Raw genomic sequence first — 20,045 nt, 5'->3', positions numbered from 1 at the left:
TTGAATGAATCGTCCAAAACCCGTGAGTCACTTTACTAAACGGTGACTCACGAGTCATCAGGTTCATTAACTTGTTCACTGAGTCATTCTTGCTCCAGCCGTCCAGCAGCAGAGAGGGAAACACAAACGTCACTGTTGTGATATATTCAGTCAGAGTAGCAGCAGCAGCACATTACTCACTTTAGTCGCCCTGTGGGAGAAGCAGCCGAGCTGCTACTGCTAATAGCTGCTACTGCTAATAGCTGCTACCGGCTCCGTAAGCTCACATGAGGCATTCAGTGTGCACGCTCGTGTCAGTTCCTAGGTGTTATTTCAGTACGTATGCCCGACTCAGCTTGAAACTCGAAAGAGTCGTTCACCTCCTCTGAATCGGTCAGTACGTAGAGTCGTTCAGTGGCCCTCATGATGTCACTCTCCTCTGGCCTCCACCTTCAGATAAAACTGAACTTTATCAGTCTGCTGTGTCTCCACCAAAATGTCTCCTTCCTCTCCGACACTGTGACACACGGTGGCCGTCACTCCCATGATGCTGAGGCTGTGACTCCTCTGGGCGAGGCCCCAAATTGCACAAGCCTGCCAGTGTGTGTTGCATTTAGCTGCATACCACAAGTTCAAGTGTTTCATAGAAATACTAATAGAGCTTTTACAAACGAAGATGTTTATTACCATGGTGTACTGAAGCTCAAGAAGTGGACAAACAGTAAACGGATATATAAATTCTCTACACATTAAACAGCTGTGACTCTACTGGTCCTTTGTACTTTTTTTGTGCAACTTTGCATGCAATTCAAAGTTGCAAACTAATTTCTCAACATTATTGTTCAACCTTGTACTTCACTTGCGTTTCACTCCACAGCAGCCCTGATCCGCAGCATTAACCTTGTGAATTACCAGCTTAAACACATGAAAACCTCTTGATGGTGCTTTCAGATCACGGTGGAGGATTATGAGCAGGCAGCCAAAAGTCTCCTGAAGGCCCTCTTCATCCGAGAGAAGTACTCCAGGCTGGCGTACCACCGCTTCCCCAGAACCATCGCTCGTTTCCTCCGCGATGCTGAGAATGAGAAGTGGCAGGAGGAGGACGAGGTCTTACCAGGTCAACACTTTCACAAAGCTTCCTGATGGTTGATATCATCAAGCTGTTGTACAAGCTATGCACACCTCCAACCTCCTCGAAGGCTTCAGTACACGACTGTGTCTATGGTAGATAAACACAGTCCGTACTGTAGTACTCATCTCCCAATCAGAGGGTTGCAGGTTCGATTCCTATCTCTACCTGCCCACATGTCGAAGTGTCCTTGGGCAAGACACTGAACCCCAAACTGTCTGGGTGAAGGCAGTGAGAGAGTGAGTGGTTGGTGGTGGTCGGAGGGCCCGATGGCGCAAAATGGCAGCTTTGCGTCCGTCTGCCCCCCCTGGGGGCAGCTGTGGCTACATACGTAGTTTACCACCATCGAGTGAATGAATATTGTAATGTAAAGCGTCTTTGAGTGTCCAGAAAAGCGCTATAGAAAACTAATGCATTATTATTACTAATCTACACACTATCCTATATGTACTGTGGACTGAGCTGGCTGTGTGCCGCCACACACTCCAACTCACTGTTAATGTGTGTATGCAATACATGGGTAAAGTCTGACTGGTATAGTATCGCTGGTGTGTCAGCCCCGACACTCTTTAGCATGTAGCATGTAGCACGGCTCAGAGTAAAATCCTCCTGATTCACTGAGCAGTTAAACTCCTGAGCGACACCGTTCTCACTCTGCTGGTCCAAATGTCTCTGGTGATTGTTCCTTGCGGGTGATCTAAGAACGATCTATATCCTCCTCTTGATATTTTGGCAAAACATGATTTACATTTTCTGACTTTTGTCTTTTGCAATAATATTGTAGAACATCCGAATCGTCTTTTCTCGTCTCCCTGCTGCTGATGGATGACGTTGCATAATGTATTACTCATCGACTTTTATCTGGGATCTTTTACCCGGACCTCGTGCAGTATGGGACCTGATATCTGATAGCGGCATCGGACCTGATATCTGATACCGGTATCGGGCATCTCTAAGAGAAAAGTGTAAATCATCCAACTCAAGAGCGCTGCATTCAGACATTCATTGTACCACCAACATTTTAGCAGAAATGAGGTCAAAGCCTGGACTTCGAATCTGAACCCATCTTGCGTGGCTTTAAGAATCTGTTCCTGGAAAACATTGCCAATGACACTGTAAAGACTTTGAATAGCTAAGCTTCTTCATGTCCTGGTTCTTTCTTACTCCATTGTGTGCAGACATCAGCCCTTGCCCTCAGGAGGGGCAGGACCCGTACTCCATGGAGGGGATTCCCGAGGACCTTAACTACCAGCTGCAGATGAAGGATGGCATCGTGCACGTTTATGAGAATGCAGAAGCTGTGACACGGCAGCAGCCACACAGCCTCCCCTACCCCGACCTTGAGACTTTTGCCATCGACCTGAGTCATGTTCTTGCTATGATAGCTGACGGCCCGACGTGAGGACACCCCCCCCCCCCCCCCTCCTCCCTGTGTTTTTGATTTAATCTTTACCGCGGAGTGATGATGCATCTTGTCGATCTCATGTCACCTCACAGGAAAACTTACTGTCACAGACGACTGAACTTCCTTGCCTCTAAATTCTACCTTCATGAAATGATGAACGAAATGCCCGAGTTGAAGGAGCTGAAGTGCGTTCCACACAGAGACTTCTACAACGTTAGAAAGGTTGGAAGCTGTTTGTATTATCAAGTCTAACACTTCAACAAGTAACATGTAAATACAACTGCTAACTGAGTGTGATGATCCATTCTCAGCCTCTAGATACATCTGGGTTTGTATTTGGCACACCTCCACTATCCAACAGCAGAGAGAGATGTCTTTAACATTCTGACGATTATGTTTTCATCATTCCATTTGGGCTTTATGTTTAAAAAAAAAAAAAAAAAGGTGCATGAAATATTTTAAAACTGAAAAGTTAAAACAGAACTGGAGAAAGAGAAAATGAGATTTTTAGAAAATGAAAACGCGCCAAAGGTTTCTGAATTTGACTGTATTGATTCAGTCTTTCATCACTTTTCTTTGTATCATACAGGTGGACACACACATACATGCTGCTGCATGCATGAACCAGAAACACCTGCTGAAGTTCATTAAGACGTCGTTCCAAACTGAGGCCGAGCGCGTCATCCTGGAGAACAATGGGCAGAAACTCACACTGGGGGAGGTTTTCAGAAAGCTGCAAATGGACCCCTACGACCTCACTGTGGACTCGCTGGACGTGCACGCCGTAAGAACAAACCCAAACACAGACCGTGACGTACATCAGGTTTTTCTGAGCAGATACATGAACACTGCTGTGGATGTGCTGCTTTTGGAACAAAGATGAGATGTGACTTAGGAGAGGAGCTTCACTGCAGCACGGTGCTGCGGGGAAGCGGTGATGATTCAGATCTGAAACGAATCTCCTGACACCACAACGCCTAAATATTCCAATAACCCGGTCCAGCCCAGGTATTTTGGTCCTTTCAGTGTCGCTCAGCTTGAAATTTGCCAGGAAAACCTGTCCATTGTCCTCGTTCTGCAGATTGTCCCTCATTAAGGCGTGTTAACAGTTAAATATGTGTCGTACACAGTGACGTGTCCAGTACAGCGTGTCGCGCCTCACAGGTTCTACTGTATTGTTCTCTGTATGGGTGAACACATGACTTGATTTTCTTTCTGAAACATCTCGCTCATGGACTCTAAAGTCGTATTTCTTACAGTGTCCACAGATGGACGATCACAATAGAGGATTCAGAGTTTTAGACTTTAACAGCTCTTCTCCAACAAAGTTAACAGTTCCAACTATCTACTACACCATCACCTGTGTATATGTGAAGACACTTCACTTCCCTTCAGATACTGAGTGGACTTTTACCATGAATCACAGAGAAAAAGAGCCAACAGCTTTCCATCCCAATGTTCTCTGTGTGTGGTTGTATTACAGAAGCACAGCACCGATTAGTGGTGGTGTTGTGTCTGAACATTTGCGAAACAAAATGAAGAAATGACACTTTCCTGCAGATCTTTCTGTCGCATGAAAAGATTCCTGCTAATACTGATGCATCTCGGTACCCGTTAAATGCGGCGTTTTCTCATCTGGGACTCTAAATGTTCTGAATATGCATGTACACACTCGATTGTGATGCGCATGAGATGATCCCTCCCCTTCCACTCTTGACCCTTAGGGAAGACAAACATTTCATCGCTTTGACAAGTTCAACTCCAAGTATAATCCAGTAGGAGCCAGCGAACTGCGAGAGATCTATTTGAAGACGGACAACTACATCCAAGGAGAATACTTTGCACGTCTCATCAAGGTATGCTACTACAGAGCTGTTGGACTGATGCTGGATGTGGAGGACATAGAATTAGAGAAATGAGGAACTCCTTGTCTCACAAAGATCTTATCTGAACGACAGCATAGCTGGTATAAAAATCGTTGGCCATAAATGAGTTTATTGGCTCTCATTACATACAAGAAAAAGTCAGTTGGCATCCATCCACCTTCTGCATCACTCTGTCTCACATGGGGTCGGTTCTCAGAGTTGGACCAGCCAGACTGCTGTAAAAAGCCACGCATGCAGAAAGAACGTACAAACGTCCTCCACGTCCAGACTCCAACTGGGGACATTCTCATGAGTGATGACTAAAACACTGCACCACTGCACGGACCACCAATCTGTCACCAGGAAACACAACAGACGTTTGCCTGTTCTCTGCGTTGGTTTAACTTCAGCTACCAACAATCCGAAGGTTGTGTCCATCCACCCGTCTTCTATACTGTTCAGGGTCACGGGGTGCTGGAGCCAATCCCAGTTTACGATGGGCAAGGCAGGATACACCCGAGCAGGTCGCCAGTCCGTCACAGGACCAACACACAGACACAGATAATGACTCGCACTCACACCGAGGATAATTTAGCATCACCGCTTGTCCTCACTTCGGACTTGTGGAGGAAACCAGAGTACCTGGAGGAAACCCACATGGAGAATATGCAAACTGAGTGTGGGGGGCCGGGGTCTTTCTCTGTACAGTGTTTCCACCGTAATTCAGCCAAATCATGCACATCTTTCTGCCTGTGGTACACGGTGTACATTTATATGAGCTCAAACCATCAATATTGAGTTTCTTACATGAACATTCCTCCTGAACCTCCCAGTTACTCTCCAGTCTTTCAGGGAGGATTTCTTCATTTCTTTCCCTGATGGTTCTTTTCAAATCATGGCACCGACCAGTCGGTTGTTTCAGCTCTTGTCTTTTAATATATGATGTTTGCTGTGTACTATAAGTAATTGAGTTTTGAAATTTCCATCTTATTTACACGTTACATCTGAATGACCCTGCTATTTGAGGAAAGTCTAAACAATGTGTAAACGGATCAGTGAGTCATTACCAACAGTCACTTCTGCTTTCCTCAACCCTCACTTCCTCCTTGTGGTTTGTTTCAGGAAGTGGCCAAAGAGCTAGAAGAGAGCAAATACCAGCATGCCGAGCCTCGTCTGTCCATTTATGGCCGTTCTACCAGCGAGTGGGAGAGCTTAGCCACCTGGTTCATCCAGCATAAAGTCCACTCACCCAACATGAGATGGATGATCCAAGTCCCCAGGATCTAGTGAGTAACTCACTGGAAACACAAACATTTAGTTTCTCTAAAGCATGGTCAGGATGGTTATTGGAAAGCAAACAACCTAAAAAATCGAACGAGGCCCAAGTGAAGTCTGCAAAAGAAAAGAAACATTCATTCAACCGTTTTCTACAATTTCTGAGTCTGATCCCACTGATGGTGAGTGACTACAGGTTAACCAAGGCCACCTGAACCGGCCTTCACACACGGTTCGTGGGATCAGATCAGGCAGATTTGTTCAGGGAGTCATAGTAGTGACCTTTTTAGACCGCCGCTGCCCTTTTCTAAATATTCAAGATAAAGCTATGAGAGTCATATTGTATTGATGAAATGGAGCGTTGACGTGACTGGTTTTGTCCTGCAGTGACATTTTCAAGTCAAAGAAATTAGTCCCAAACTTTGCCAAGATGCTGGAGAACATTTTCCTGCCCCTGTTTGAGGCGACAGTCAACCCACAAAAGCACAAAATAATACACGTGTTCCTCAAATATGTGAGTACTTAATGATCACCATAGTAGAACTTGTGAAAAGTTTTAGCATCCGAGTCTCTCCATGACTGACGTAATTCCTAAAAGGTTTGTTTTCTCTGTAGGTGACAGGATTCGACAGCGTGGATGACGAGTCCAAACATAGTGATCATCTCTTCTCTTATAAAAGCCCCAAACCTGAAGCGTGGACCACCGACGACAACCCCCCCTACACCTACTACCTGTTCTACATGTACGCCAACATCATGGTGCTCAACAACCTGCGCAAGTGAGTCCTGGCTGTTGGAAAATAAACCCTAACTCTGCACTACGTTTTACATTTAAAGGTTATTATGGCATTATTTTACCGGTCTGGCCTAGTGAAGATGAACTTGGGCTGTGCTGGCCCCTGAACGAAGATGGGAGATGAGTTTGACACTACTGATCTGCTATAAAGGACATGTCTGCCCAAGGGGCAAGACGTCAGCCTCTCTCTGTTAAAGTCCCCTGAGAGGAGTTGTTCTAAGCAGGATTGAATCCTCGAGGCAGTGGAGGGATTTCTTACCTCATAAGGATCACGTGGTACCATGTATGTAGTGAGTTAAGGCACGGGGTACCGTTCATGTTGCGTTTCGGCAGTTTGGCTATCAATAATGATTAATAATTATCAAAGATAGTTTTAATTATGCTATTGAAAGTTTTACCTGGAGAGCTCCACCTGTTTAACAGGAAATGACAGCCAGTTCAGTTCCATCAGTCTCATAAGATTTACTAAACAATTAATTAGGAATTTGAGCTAATAGTTAATTACAATTAACAGAATTAACAGTAAAGCTTGAAGGATTTTGGAGTTCTTCACACAGAAGAGTCGACATTTCATTCACCTTTGTGCTCATTAATAAAACGGCAAGTATATTTAAAATTATATTTATTTACAATGAAAACAAATAAAACACAGATTCTGTGTGTGCGCGCGTGTCAGCGCTAACGTTGGTTTACAGGTTAAACTACTCCTGATATCATTATCAATAGAACTCAGCCGCTCTAATAGAATATCATAATCGTCAAGGAAGTAGTAACGACCAACTGGGTGAATCCCTGAGATTAGTTCAACCTGCTGCTCTGTATAGAACTGGTTACCTTTTGAAGATGATGTGTTTATTCTATTACAGTGATTGGTGAACTGACTGTAGTAGAATCTAATATGATCAATAGAACTCAATTTAAAGACAAAGATTGAATATTGAACTGTGTATATAGCACGCGCCGATACACAAATATGAATACTTCATCAGTTCTTTAGTATTTTTCACGATGAAACGTGACCGCTCTGCTCTGATGGATGATAAAAGAGCCGCTCAGAGGGGAAAGGGGCAATGACAAATCGAACCACTGAACTTTTTTCCGTGTTTCTGCAGGGAGCGAGGACTGAACACCTTCCAGTTTCGTCCCCACTGTGGCGAGGCTGGCTCCATCACTCACCTGGTGTCCGCGTTCCTCACAGCCGACAACATCTCCCATGGACTCAACCTGAAGAAGGTGCAGTCTCCTCCACATGCTGGCTTTAGGGATTGGTTCTTTTATCGCAGTGGAAGATGAGATGTGCAAAAACTGCTGAGTAAACCATCGTCGGACCCGGTGAATGGTGGACCCACGTCGACTCACTTTGCGGTGTGTCCCCATGTGTCCTCCCCTTCAGAGTCCAGTGTTGCAGTACCTGTACTACCTGGCCCAGGTGCCCATCGCCATGTCTCCTCTGAGCAACAACAGCCTGTTCCTGCAGTACTCCAAAAACCCACTGCGGGAGTTTCTGCAGAAAGGCCTGTGTGTGTCCCTGTCCACAGACGACCCCATGCAGTTCCATTACACCAAGGTGAGCGGCTCCCAGGCCGTCCTCAGAGCCGAAGCAATATGCTTCCAGCCTGACCTCGTGTGTTCCTGTTCAAACCCTGCAGGAGGCCCTGATGGAGGAGTACGCCATTGCAGCCCAGCTGTGGAAGCTCAGCACCTGTGATCTGTGCGAGATTGCCAGGAACAGTGTCCTGCAGAGCGGCCTGTCACACCAGGTAACATCAGGCCTGCCTGCCTCAGGCTCCCTCTCCCAGGACTCGACACACTGCTGTGATGGCGAGCAGCAGTTCCCCTGCTCAGTGTTTTGGATTTAATGTTTCTTCACTTTTCCCCCCATCCACAGGAGAAGAAACACTTCATCGGCGCCAACTACCTTCAAGATGGACCCGAGGGCAACGACATCAAGAGGACCAACGTGGCACAGATCCGGATGGCGTACCGTCAAGAGACTCTGTGCAACGAACTCAGTTTTCTGGTGGACGCTGTGAAAACGGAGCTCAACCAGAGTGCAGTCAGTGAGTAAGACGGGAACCCCACCGGGGCTCTGCGGCCCCTTTGTAATGCAGCTGCTGTTGGATTCTGTTCTACACAGCTGCCGTGTGTGTGTGTGCGTGTCTCTCCGAGTCATTGTTCAGAACGACGAGTTCTCAATATGTTAAATGGACTTCACTTCGATTGCGCCTTAAACGCGCTTCACATTGTTAATTACTTTCACACATCAATGGAGGCCGCGGCCGTCAACCCATGAGGAGCAGTTTGGAGTTTAGCGTCCTGTTCAAGGACACTTTGGGAGGTTGCAGGTTTGAGTCCCATCTCCACCTGCCAATCGGGAGACGACCACTCTACCAATCGAGCCGCGCCACCTGATGACGCATTCAGTGTCGAATCTCCAGCAGCCTCTTGTGTGTTTCAGTTTTTCCTCTGCGCACTTCCAGATGAAATCAGATGTTTGAAATAGTAAAGACGCTGCAGGAGCTCCCAACTTAGTCTTTACTCTGTGGTGTCATTCTGTTCATGTGTGATATGTAAACACAATTCTCCTTGATGACCTTTTTAACACAGAAGTGTGTATTCACATGGTTGCCAATAAAATGTTTTGTACATATTCTGATTGGTCTTTTACTTTTTCATACCTGCAGCAGAGTGAAAGTTTCATCTGGTTCAAACTGGGTCCAGGAAGAAAGCGCTGTAATCAGCTGTGTTTGAGTAAATGTTAAATGTAAAGCACAGAAAACTATGGGCAAGTCAAAGTGCAAAAAGTGAGTGTTTAATTTCAGGAATTACAGTAAGAATGAGAAAAAAAAGAAATGCCTCCGTGCAATCAGCTTTGGAAAATAAAGATTCCAACAGGTGGTGCTGCCGCCTGCAGGCTAAATCCAGTCACTACACAGCAGCTGAAGCCCACATTCAAATCCTTATTTTAAAGTCTCTTACAAACAAAGTGAGCTGTGAGGAGTCCACTCTTTAGCATCGTCAAAGCGGCAGCACCAAAACCGCTGGTCCCGTCAAATCTCACAGAATCACTGTCCCTCTTAAAACTAGTGAAAAATAAAGTGTTGCATTTCAGTGGAAAAGAAAAATCATCACATTTCATCAGCATGGGTTGGTCCGTCAGAACAAATCCGCTCTGACCGGGAAAAAGTGTTTCATTCAGGTTCTCTACGCAAACGGGCTCGAAGCCCGGAACGTTCCACAGGCCAGAACCAGTGTCGCCTCGAGTCAAACTGGCACACGCAGCATTCCAAATGCAGCAGCTGCTGGTTTCTATTCCCCACAGCTGCCACACCAGCGCCATTGTTCAGAAACACTGAGGTCTAAATATCATCTAAAATATTCTGTGTCAAATCTCCAGTGGTCTTTTTCCTCTGTGCACTTTCAGATTAAATCAGATGGTTTAAATAGTAAAGCTGTGCAGCTCTGCAGGAGCTACCAACTACACCATTACTTGTTCACTGCTCAGTTATCAGCCTAAAATGACATTTTTGGGGTAAAATTCCATTCTGTGGTGCTTCAGCATGAACTTTGGTCCCATTTTTAGTTTGTTCCTGCATGTTAAGTTGCTTCATAGTCAACGTCCATGTGGAACGATGGATGGTGAAAGTGGAGCTCAGCAGAATACCTGCTTTTATATTTTGGAGTGTGGAAATGGTCTCCAGGTTTCATCTCGGCCTGAAGAGCTGCTTCTATGAAGAAAAGGTGGATGGAAATGTGATCCAATTAATAATGAAGTCTGGCACCACCATTCCTGGTGGTAAAGTTTAGTACTGCAGGACCGCCCATATTTTTATTATTATCCTATTAAAAGCATAACTTCTAAAACAGATGAATATACTATATATGTGGCAGCTTGAATTGAGTTTATTATATTTTTCTAGTTCTGGTTCAAAACATCTCACTACAAAGTAACTGAACCAGAAAAATCTGCTGAATGAAAATAATTTAGTAGAATCTACACAAGTTCAGTTCTTATTTTAAAAATATTGCATATTGCACCGTGAGTATAAGGAAATGAGGCTTGGACACTCCTCACACCATCTCATTCCCATTTCACACCGTCTTTTAAATCTGTACAAAAATTGAACCTGCTTCCTAGATGCTGACCGAGGTGCCCCAGTCGGGTGTCAGGGTCTGTGGGGGTAGCCCGCCTCGTCCGCCAGGTTCAGGATGTAGTTGACCACGTCGTCCTCAGTCGGGATGTCAGACATCACCCACGAGTCGTTGGAGGCAGTCACCTGCAGGCGGCAGATTGGGCAGTTCTGGCTCTGCCCACTCCTGTAGGAGAGTGAGTGAGAGAGTGAGTGAGAGAGCGAGAGAGAGAGTGAGTGCGCAAGTGAGAGAGAGAGTGAGTGAGAGAGAGTAAGCGAGCGAGCGAGTGAGTGAGAGAGAGTGCGCGAGTGAGAGAGAGTGAGTGCGCGGGTGAGAGAGCAAGAGAGAGTGAGTGAGAGAGTGAGAGAGTGAGTGAGTGAGAGAGAGTAAGCAAGCGAGCGAGCGAGTGAGTGAGTGAATGAGTGAGTGAGCGAGTGAGAGAGCGAGCGAGTGAGAGAGCGAGCAAATGAGTGAGCGAGAGAGTGAGAGAGCGAGAGGCTCACCACTTGTCGATGCACTTCTGACAGAAGCTGTGTGTGCACGGCAGGATCAGGTCAGACCTGCCATCCATGCAGATGCAGCACTCCTCTTCATCGGTCAGCTGCTTCACTCTGCACATCAAACACACCGTACAAACATTCACACACACTTTTCACCACGGCCTTGACAGACAACCTGGATCATCCAGTAGAAATAAGGTCAGATCGGATATCTACCCCACACTCCTCTACAGGGATCTAATTCACGATGACGTCATACCCCCCCCCCCCCCCCCCCCCCCCCCCCCCGCGTGCAAAGCACCATGGGACATGTCTGTGGTATGGGTGCTGAAGACGACAAACTTGCTGCTAAAATTACAGTCGTCTCCGGTGAAACAGGGACGACAGTAATGAGGACCTACGGTGATATATATATATATGTTGTTGTGGCTTTAGTGCTGACAAAGGAGAGCTGCATGTGGCTCTTGTGAGATGGTATTTATACACACAAACATGGCAGCAAGTACCACAGTGTATCCCACAATGCACCGCGGCGGAATCACGTGATGTCACTGCAAATATAGTCTATTCCAGTGTTTTTCAACCTTTTTTGAGCCACAGCACGTTTTTTTACATTCAAAATATCCTGCGGCACACTAATCAAAGACGTTGCTAAACTACATATTGTACCTTTATACGCCACATTTAATGACAATACACTTCTTCACAGATTCTATTCTGAAGATAATATTTTAATCCCAAAGATGGCGCAAAAGTATTTCATAATATCACAAATGAGAACAATATATTGAACTCATTGCCTCTTTCAATGAGTCAGAATTTTTCCTCTTGAAATATTCATCCATTGCGTTCTTGTCACCACAACCTGTCACTTGGTGGCTGGCATCCTGACTATTGCAGCACTGCACACCACTCATCTTATTTTATTAAATTAACAGGGTCATATTAATGTGCTCTCTACTGTCCCCTGCTGGCAAGGAAAGATGTTTCAGTTTTCTTGGTCAGTCAACACATTTCAGGCACAGATGCTCAAATCATTGCCAGGGACCAATTACTTTTTTTTTTAACCAATTAAATGAAGTTTTGCAATTTTCCACAGCACACCTGACGGTTTCTCACGGCACACCGCTTGAAAACCATTGGCCTGTTCAACACTGGAGTTAAGAGTTCATGTTGTCACACAAAAACATTTCAAACCATGCTCTATCATTTTTCTTCCACTTCGTGTCGTGTTGGTTTCCCACATAAAACCCCAATAATATACATCTGGAATGTGACAAAATGTGGAAGAGTTTAAGAGAAAGCAATCCTTCTACAAGCCTCGGTATAGGAGACGGCGGCAGCGGACTCACCTGCCCATCCACATGCTGGCCTGGCAGGAGTCGCTGGAGGGGGGCTGGCTGGACGGACCCTCGGTGGCGCCCCCTGCTGACAGAACCTCTGCAGCCTGACTGGTGATGTCGCGGTACAGCTGGATGAACTGGTACAGGTTCATGATCCGAGTTGCTTCCACCACACCGTTCTCCTTATTGATCTGAGAAGAGGAACAAGCAACGTGGAACATTCATCCGGTCTCAGTACGACGGCCGTACTGCTGGGCCCAGGTGTAAAATGTGCAAATCACATTAATTCACAAGAGAACACAGGCGACCTACGAGTCATTGGAGGTGGCACATTTTAATGTTTCACAAGACGACGCTCAGACTGCAGGTCTTGATGTTCAATGCAGATTTTCTGCTGGGATCCATTTACAATTACATTCTAAATGCAACCGTCATCAAACCGCCGTGTGGATGTGATCAGACACCAGTGCGCATGCGTGGGAGACGGCGTGACTTAACACAGAGTATGCTGTTTACGAAAGCCAATATGGATGCCACACTGGTCAGCGCCAGGGTTGCCAGATATGACTCACTGTTTCCAGCCCAAACAACGGAAAACCCACACATCTCAATAAAAACCAGCCCAGACCTCAGCCTGTGTTAAAACCGTAAGGCTAAGATGTGGAATAAAGAAAAGGTCACAAGCACACAAATGCACTAAATAAACAAAGTAAAAAGGGGAGAGAAGTTGGCTCCTCAAATGGGGGAGACCCGCCCAATCTGGCAACACCGGTCAGCACATGTATATCGATTTTCAAGTGGTCAACAATATGTTGACAAAATGACGAGGGAAAGGAGGAGGGAGAAAAAAAGAGCACAGCTTTTAACATTTTGGCCAGTGCCACTTCCTCCAGCGCTTATTCGTGACGTCACGGTCACGCCCAATGACACGGCTGTCCCATATTTGTGACAGGGCGGTGTTATTGAACACTTCGGATACATACGGGTCTGCAACATTCACACGGTCGGAAAACAGATCGGATCCAAAGAATCTGAATCGGGTCGCAGTTCCCTGCAGTGTGAACGTGCTCTTGCATTTTTCCAACTGGTGGGAGGAACACACCTTTGCAGTGTCCCAACCATTTTTGGAATACGGGTTTAAACACTATCCCAAATTAGTTCCGTCGACATATCAGAGGTCTGTAACCTGTAGCTTTGCAGCCACACCTGGCTCTAGCGTCTGACCGATTCCACAAACAGAGAAACTCTCCGGCACGTCTTGCTTAACAAGCAATTATTCTCTGAAAATGTGAAGAATCCAAACACATCCTCAGGATAAAAGCAGCACTGTTGCCACAGCCAAAGCCAGAAAACTCCCAACTTGTTGATGCGTGACTTGGTGAGACTTTACAATATTAATTCGTATTAAAATATAAACGGACAGCACAGCACTGTAATCACTCAGTTTTACTTCATGACGGCAGAAACTTCCTCACTGCTCTTCTTTTACTTTGTGTTTTCCATCCATCAAAGTTTAGTGACCACTAGAGGTCACCAGAGGTCAGATACAGTTTGGCATGTGGCAGATTTGAATTCAGAATACCCAAATTGACAGAATAAGACTGGTTGCAACTTTTTCCCAAAAATGCCAGAGGGTGTCACAATTAAGGACTTTGGCTCCCGTCCATGCTCGCTCATGTGGAATTTTTTTATTTTTTTTGTCTGTGCTCCCGGTTCCTCACCTTGGTGCAAACGATCCTGACGGCCACCTTCCACAGAGCCGAAGCATCCGATCCGGGCTGGACCTCGAACAGAAGGTGTTTCTGCTGTTCAGCAGCGAGCTTCGCCGTCCTGACGGAAACCAGCAGAGACACATGATCACACTCCCCGTCAGTGCTTCATCAGAAATCCCACGGTGGAATGTCATTTCTTCTCCTTCCAGTTTACGTTTTCTGAATCTTTTGCAGTTAAAAATGTCCAATGTCACATTTTGAGGTGCAGCTTGAATTCAGAGAACTCAGGCTGAACTAGAGTCGGGCAGAATCCACGTTTTGAAACCATTCAATCTTTCCTACGTTTTCCCAGAGGTACACGGTATTTCCATCACCAATTAAAAATCACTTGTTATGTCCTCAAACACAAGTCTCTTGTTATAATAATAAGTCATCACATTATAAAGGTGAAATGTTTAAAAAATAATGTATAATACAATAAACACGATATTGGATGTTTATCCATCACACAAAATAATATAACTTTCATTTATGAAGCGATGAGACGGAGCCTTCTCATTTCCTCTCATATATATATACTTTACTCACAAAGTGTGTGAATTGACCAGGATATGACGCGTCCTCAGAGCCAAACGATCAAACGGTAGTTTTTACAGAGCTAAGACAAGAAAAACCAAAATAAACCAACAAATGAGAAGCAGCGTGTCAGTGTTCAGTTTGTTGATTAAAAGCACAATGAAAAATATTTGTCAATGAACCTTTTTCATCGAAGAAAACTTAATAAAAACTAAAAATAAAGTCAGACATGAAGACGAAGACTGTGACGAAATATAATAAACACTTAAGCCAACAAACTAAAACAAGACGGAAATGTTAGGGCGGGACAAATGGAGACGACGTCCAATCAGAGCAACTCTTCTTCAGGGGTTAATCTATGTGGAAGCAACCGTTTAAAGTTTACTTTACACAGCTTGCAGGACGTTTCAACAACAATTAGTTTTACACTATATCTACTTTGTGTTTAGTTGCAGTCTCTCAGCCACACAGCTTTGGCTGATTTCAGTTGGCTTTGACTTTACGTTTCTCTAATGAAGTATTTGAAGGTGTTGCTGTGCAGCAGCAGGTCACAAAGTCCAGAGAAAACCTCTGGTCACACCTCACATATGACAACAAGGACCAGAAGACCATTGGTAAACTGCAGGGATGTCCCGATCACACTTTTTTGCCCTTGATACCGATCCGATTTTTCAGAATTGAGTATCGGCCGATACCGATACTTTCCCGATTTGATACTCACATTGTTGTTGCAAAGATACTCAATAGTCTATTTTTGGAGCGACTAAGACGTCTGAAGCTAAAAGCACTATTGGCAGAAGCTTTGTTTAGCTAGAAATTATTGTAAAACTCATTTATTGAATCAAAATTCTTCTCTTTCTCTTTAGTTGTTGTTGTAAAGTGAGGGTACATCCACACGATGAAAAAACGAAGTTTGTCCTCCCTGGCCTTCTCCCAAACCTCCGTCCACACCTCACTATGAACACGGCTCAACACGAGGCTTCAGGACATGTAGTACACATGCCAGGCCTTTAGGGGCGCTGTGACTCACCAAACACAACAAAAAAGCAGAAGAAGACAGACCACATAGAAATTTAGAAGTAGACTTCTGCACATAAACACATAAACCACTATTTATAACTCTAGTTTTATAGGTCTATGGCCCCGCTCCGCCTGCTTCTAGCTACTGCAGCTCCACCCGAGCTTCTAGTCCCTGATTGTTGTGGTTATCAGGTGACGTTGTGGACCGCGTTTTTTTTTTTTTTTTTTTTTTTTTAAGATCGGCGGGGTGATCGGCTGGATTTCCCGATCCCCGATCACTCACAAATCACCAATATCGGCCCCGATCCGATCGGTAGATATCGGATCGGGACATCCCTAGTAAACTGTGTGGAGAAGAAATCGCTGGGAAAATCTCCACCAACCTGACGCAACATTTACACACTTCTAATCCAGGAATATATGTTAAGGTAAACACCGGAGGGTTCTTTTTTTTTTTGTTTTTTTTAAACAAATCAGAAAAACCACCATGTTTCAGCCATACTTGGAATAAAGCACGACACCCGTTTCACAGCATACTTCACGACCACACTCTGCTTTTAGGGACTGGGTAACGGATGATCCTGGCGCAGACGTTAACAATAATAATAATGGCTTGGATTTATAAAGTGCTTTCTTCAGGCTGACCCAAAGCGCGTACAGAGACCATGATTCATTCACAACGGTCACACTGGTGGTGCTAAGCTACGCTGTAGCCACAGCTGCCCTGGGGCTGCTGACAGAGGCCCCTCCGACCACCACCAACATTCATGCACCATTCATACAAGGCAATGTGGGTAAAGTGCCTTGCCCAAGGACACAACCACAATGACTTGGATTTGAACCGCCAACCCTCCTGTTATTGGCAAACGACACCGAGCCACGATGGAGATGGCAGGAGTTTGTTGTTTAGCTTTACGTCGGGCTGTGTTGTGACGACTGCTCGCGCGAGTCCAACGCCTTGATCCTCGTTGTTCCAATTATTAATTGATTTCTTGCACAAAGTGCAGCGAGCTTCAAACATGTTCTTCTCCACCGGTGTCAACCAGATCGAGACTTCAGCTGGCGAGCCATCCCATAAAGTTTCCAAACTCAGCTTTCTCGGGCTTTACGTGACGGCTGTCTGCACCGGTTGGACTGTGCGCTGATCGTTTCTCACTGGAGGCTGCCAAGTCAGCGTTATTGGTTCCTAATCGAGACCAGGTACAGTAATGCTACTTTCTTTGCAGCCTGGACATTTCAGACACTTTAACACAAAACACAAATATCATAGCAAAATTTAAGTCCTACCGTATCAAACCTAATACCTTTTTAAGGGATTAAATGCTCATTTGTACATTCAATACTTTTAAACCATTTTCAGGACGCATGATAAACATCATCTTTCTACATGGAAAGTTTGAAAAATACAAGTTAGACTGACATGTAAATGGAATTATCATCACTGTTCTGTTCATATCTGAAGAGGACCAGGGATGCTAAAGATGCTACAGGAGTAGCAGCTCTGTCAGGGGACACCGAGGATCTGCTCTGTTCTTCAGGAGATCGACAGGCCGGCATGTGTGAGAACAGACATCAGAGGCCTGAACTATGAAGCTGGATTTTCTTTTATGTCTTTTATTCTGTCCTACAATACTTGTTCACTTGTTAACTGGGAAGAGCCAATGGTTACGTAGGCTAAACGACTGACCCGCTTCGGAGCAGGTTACGTTCTGGATGAGAGAGAGTATAAAAGCACCGCCTCTTGACCAATCAAATCTCTTGGAAAACGACCGGGCCAATCTTAGACGATTATGTCGATGTTGGTGCGCGACTTGTGAAAGGATTGCTTCAGAGAGGAAGAGTTTTCAGGGAGAGAGGTCCCCCGATGAAATAAAAGAAAGCCTCGCCACTTTGAAGTATGTTTTTGAACTTGTTCTCCAAGTCAGTTAAGCGTCACTAGGATTGCATCTTTAAAGATTTTAAAAAATTAATCGGTGATTAATTTCAAAGAGAAGTCTTCCACTCAATCACAAATGTGAGACATCGGGACTACAAACAGCATAAAGAAAATAAACGCAGCAACAGCATGAAGAGAGGCAGCGAGTGCAGAGGGGAAGGCAGCACACAACAAGTGAGTGGGAGAGAGTGGTCTCGCCTGCGATAGTGGGATTGTGGCACTGAGTTGACACCATACATTCCTTCCTGGCTTTTGCTGCAGCAATAGTGTTGCTTTCGGCCTGAATGACGGGTCTGAATTCCTCTGCTTCTCCAAGGTAAAATACACTCTCCTGCAGGGCTCCTCCATGTTTGTGATTCGGTCAGACGCTGCGAACTCTGGCCCTTCTACGCAAGTTCACACTGATCATGATTGGAAACCCCTGGGTTGAATTACTGAGTTGATCAGCAGCTACAAACCAGGGTATCAAGGATTGCGAATGTCTGGGTTAGTCAAACCAGGTAACTCGCGATGTCCTGGTATGTTAATCCCACTTCGTAGTACAGGCCTATGAATGATGGCGCGCACACATTTCTGTGGATTATTTCATCACAGCAGTTCCTGGAGGAGCTGCGACTTACACGTCATTAAGTTCGGACACTCTTCCCAGAAACTCCTCGTAGGTCAGGTAGCCGCTGTCGCGCACCAGAGCGGCGTGCTTCACCAGCTTCTCAGGAAGGTGGCTCCTCACCGCCTGGCCCGAGACCTGCTGGCCCATCACAGCAGCAGTTACACAGCAGCAGACGCAGAAGACGGCTCCTCATTCAGCTCCGTGGAGCCTGGGGGCCAAGAAACAAAACACACTGTTAGTCTGAATCACAGGCCAGAGGAAAACCACAACGAAAGAACAGACAAAAAGCACTAAATCAACTTTAAATAGCTACAGAATTTAAAGATATCATATAATGCCCATCGTTCGATTGGGACGTCGGCCAGCTGCTGAAAAATAATGCTTTTTCGGCAGGAGAGTTTATACTTCGAGAAGAAGCTGTCAAACTTCCAGGCCACGCCCCCTCACACCAGACCACGCCCACTGATAACAGGCCACACCCCCATCACAGCAGGCACACTTCTGGGAAGCAACGATTTAACTTTTCAACTGCGCAGCTTATTTCTCGCTTCCAATGTTTTCAGAAACACATTTCGCAGAACTGTTTCATTAATAAAATAAAGTTTTTGTTCCGAGTCACAACGGTGGTACGGTTTTAACTGCAGGTTTTAACTACAGGAGCTGTGTGATATGTTCGCCGCACTTACCAAATACACAAGTTACATACATACATACATACATACACAGGCATGCCGGCAAAGAACAAACGACAGCAACAACGCATCTCATTTTTGACGTACAGATAAGAGTCTGTGTGGTTTGCCCACTGTGCATGAATGGAACTCGATGCCAGGGGGCTCACAGGATTGGAGGACAACTCGTCCACGGACAGCACCCTCAGTGGACAACTCGTCCACGGATGAGATTTCAAATGAGATTTTTTGAAAAAATAAATCCTGTACAATGTACTCTTACATATTATGATTTATAATTGATATTTTTCATTTATCTAGTATATGTCCATATATATTTATTAATAATATATAATCATATGGCTTAGTTTCTCTTGAGAATTGCTCAAAATTCGCTCATCACACCTGATTCCCTGCGTGGCATCAGCCCAACGTCTGGGCATACTGTGTATTACTGACACACTTACTGGGATCATTGTAGACCTGTACACACACACATACATATATATATATATATATACGTATATACTGTGATATGCAATAAAGACTGCTTCACAATGAAATAAATATCTTGTGTTTTTCTGACAAATATACTTAAGAATCCTTCCGAATGTGTAAAATATTCTTGAAAATTGTTCAAATCAATAATGCTAAAAAAAACCCACGACTATGTTGTTAAACAATGTGATCAGCTGGGTTTTTTTTTACCATGTTTTTAACTATTTGTTCGGAAAGTTGTTTTTACCGTGTTTCCAGCGTTTCTTAGACGTCTGTTAGATTGTACTAAAACTCGTTCTATCACCGTCATCAGGCAGAATCCAGCAGTTAGGATCAGTTCAGAAACAACACACACGGAGCCAAAGTTAGCACTGAGCTACCGAGCAGCAGCTCCGCTTAAAGGCACATTTTAAACACCCACCAAGGTGCAACCTGGTGGAAATAGCGGTTAATGGGCCTCCTTTTGATAGTAGAACGGTCCTCGGCTTTCCGAACACATTGATGTCGACGGTTTGGCTGTAAACTCCACAGATAGCTTCCGTTAGCTCCGGTTTGTTTTGACAGTATGAGTCACGACTGTGGCGCGTGATTATGACGTC

General features: G+C 45.1%; 2 protein-coding genes across 11 annotated transcripts in view; one reads left to right on the top strand and one right to left on the bottom strand.

The window, feature by feature from the left end:
• LOC308117083 (AMP deaminase 3-like) overlaps nucleotides 1-9,275 on the top strand; it is a 19,532-nt gene extending 10,257 nt beyond the window's left edge. For both annotated transcript variants that reach the window (XM_080475739.1, XM_080475740.1), the window contains 12 exons: nucleotides 931-1,096; nucleotides 2,287-2,506; nucleotides 2,606-2,735; nucleotides 3,103-3,297; nucleotides 4,238-4,369; nucleotides 5,501-5,664; nucleotides 6,041-6,167; nucleotides 6,269-6,432; nucleotides 7,562-7,682; nucleotides 7,843-8,016; nucleotides 8,099-8,209; nucleotides 8,338-9,275. In XM_080475739.1, the coding sequence (XP_080331865.1) occupies nucleotides 931-1,096; nucleotides 2,287-2,506; nucleotides 2,606-2,735; nucleotides 3,103-3,297; nucleotides 4,238-4,369; nucleotides 5,501-5,664; nucleotides 6,041-6,167; nucleotides 6,269-6,432; nucleotides 7,562-7,682; nucleotides 7,843-8,016; nucleotides 8,099-8,209; nucleotides 8,338-8,517 (1,884 nt within the window). In that variant the 3' untranslated portion in view covers nucleotides 8,518-9,275. The remainder of the gene's footprint in view (nucleotides 1-930; nucleotides 1,097-2,286; nucleotides 2,507-2,605; nucleotides 2,736-3,102; nucleotides 3,298-4,237; nucleotides 4,370-5,500; nucleotides 5,665-6,040; nucleotides 6,168-6,268; nucleotides 6,433-7,561; nucleotides 7,683-7,842; nucleotides 8,017-8,098; nucleotides 8,210-8,337) is intronic.
• rnf141 (ring finger protein 141) lies at nucleotides 9,241-20,045 on the bottom strand. Of its 9 annotated transcripts, none has more exons than XR_013935819.1 (8): nucleotides 19,868-20,045; nucleotides 18,288-18,485; nucleotides 14,145-14,253; nucleotides 12,433-12,614; nucleotides 11,084-11,191; nucleotides 10,596-10,766; nucleotides 9,489-10,177; nucleotides 9,241-9,350 (listed from the first exon to the last, which is right to left on the bottom strand). XR_013935819.1 is itself a non-coding variant. In XM_080475744.1 (7 exons), exons 2-6 carry the CDS (start codon nucleotides 18,422-18,424, stop codon nucleotides 10,616-10,618), a joined length of 687 nt encoding a protein of 228 aa, XP_080331870.1. In that variant the 5' UTR covers nucleotides 18,425-18,485; nucleotides 19,694-20,036; the 3' UTR covers nucleotides 9,241-10,177; nucleotides 10,577-10,615. The 9 variants fall into 9 exon arrangements, 5 of the variants coding, with proteins under 5 accessions (XP_080331870.1, XP_080331871.1, XP_080331868.1 ...); XR_013935822.1 differs by having other exon boundaries at nucleotides 10,577-10,766; nucleotides 19,868-20,026; XR_013935820.1 differs by having other exon boundaries at nucleotides 9,489-10,766; nucleotides 19,694-20,039.

Source organism: Lipophrys pholis, assembly GCF_963383615.2.
Source record: "Lipophrys pholis genome assembly, chromosome: 11".
NCBI classification, from domain to species: Eukaryota; Metazoa; Chordata; class Actinopteri; order Blenniiformes; family Blenniidae; genus Lipophrys; species Lipophrys pholis.
The sequence above is the reverse complement of the archived record's forward strand: the minus strand, read 5'-3'. Positions and strand labels throughout refer to the sequence as shown.

Bases quoted from the DNA above. Each gene is read 5' to 3' on its own strand.
- rnf141 (XM_080475741.1), bottom strand. From the start codon at position 18,424: ATGGGCCAGCAGGTCTCGGGCCAGGCGGTGAGGAGCCACCTTCCTGAG. The intron at 14,254-18,287 runs GTAAGTCGCAGC...GGTTTCCGTCAG, and splicing joins GTGTCCGAACTTAATGACGT to GACGGCGAAGCTCGCTGCTG. The intron at 12,615-14,144 runs GTGAGGAACCGG...TCCTCTTCTCAG, and splicing joins TCAGGATCGTTTGCACCAAG to ATCAATAAGGAGAACGGTGT.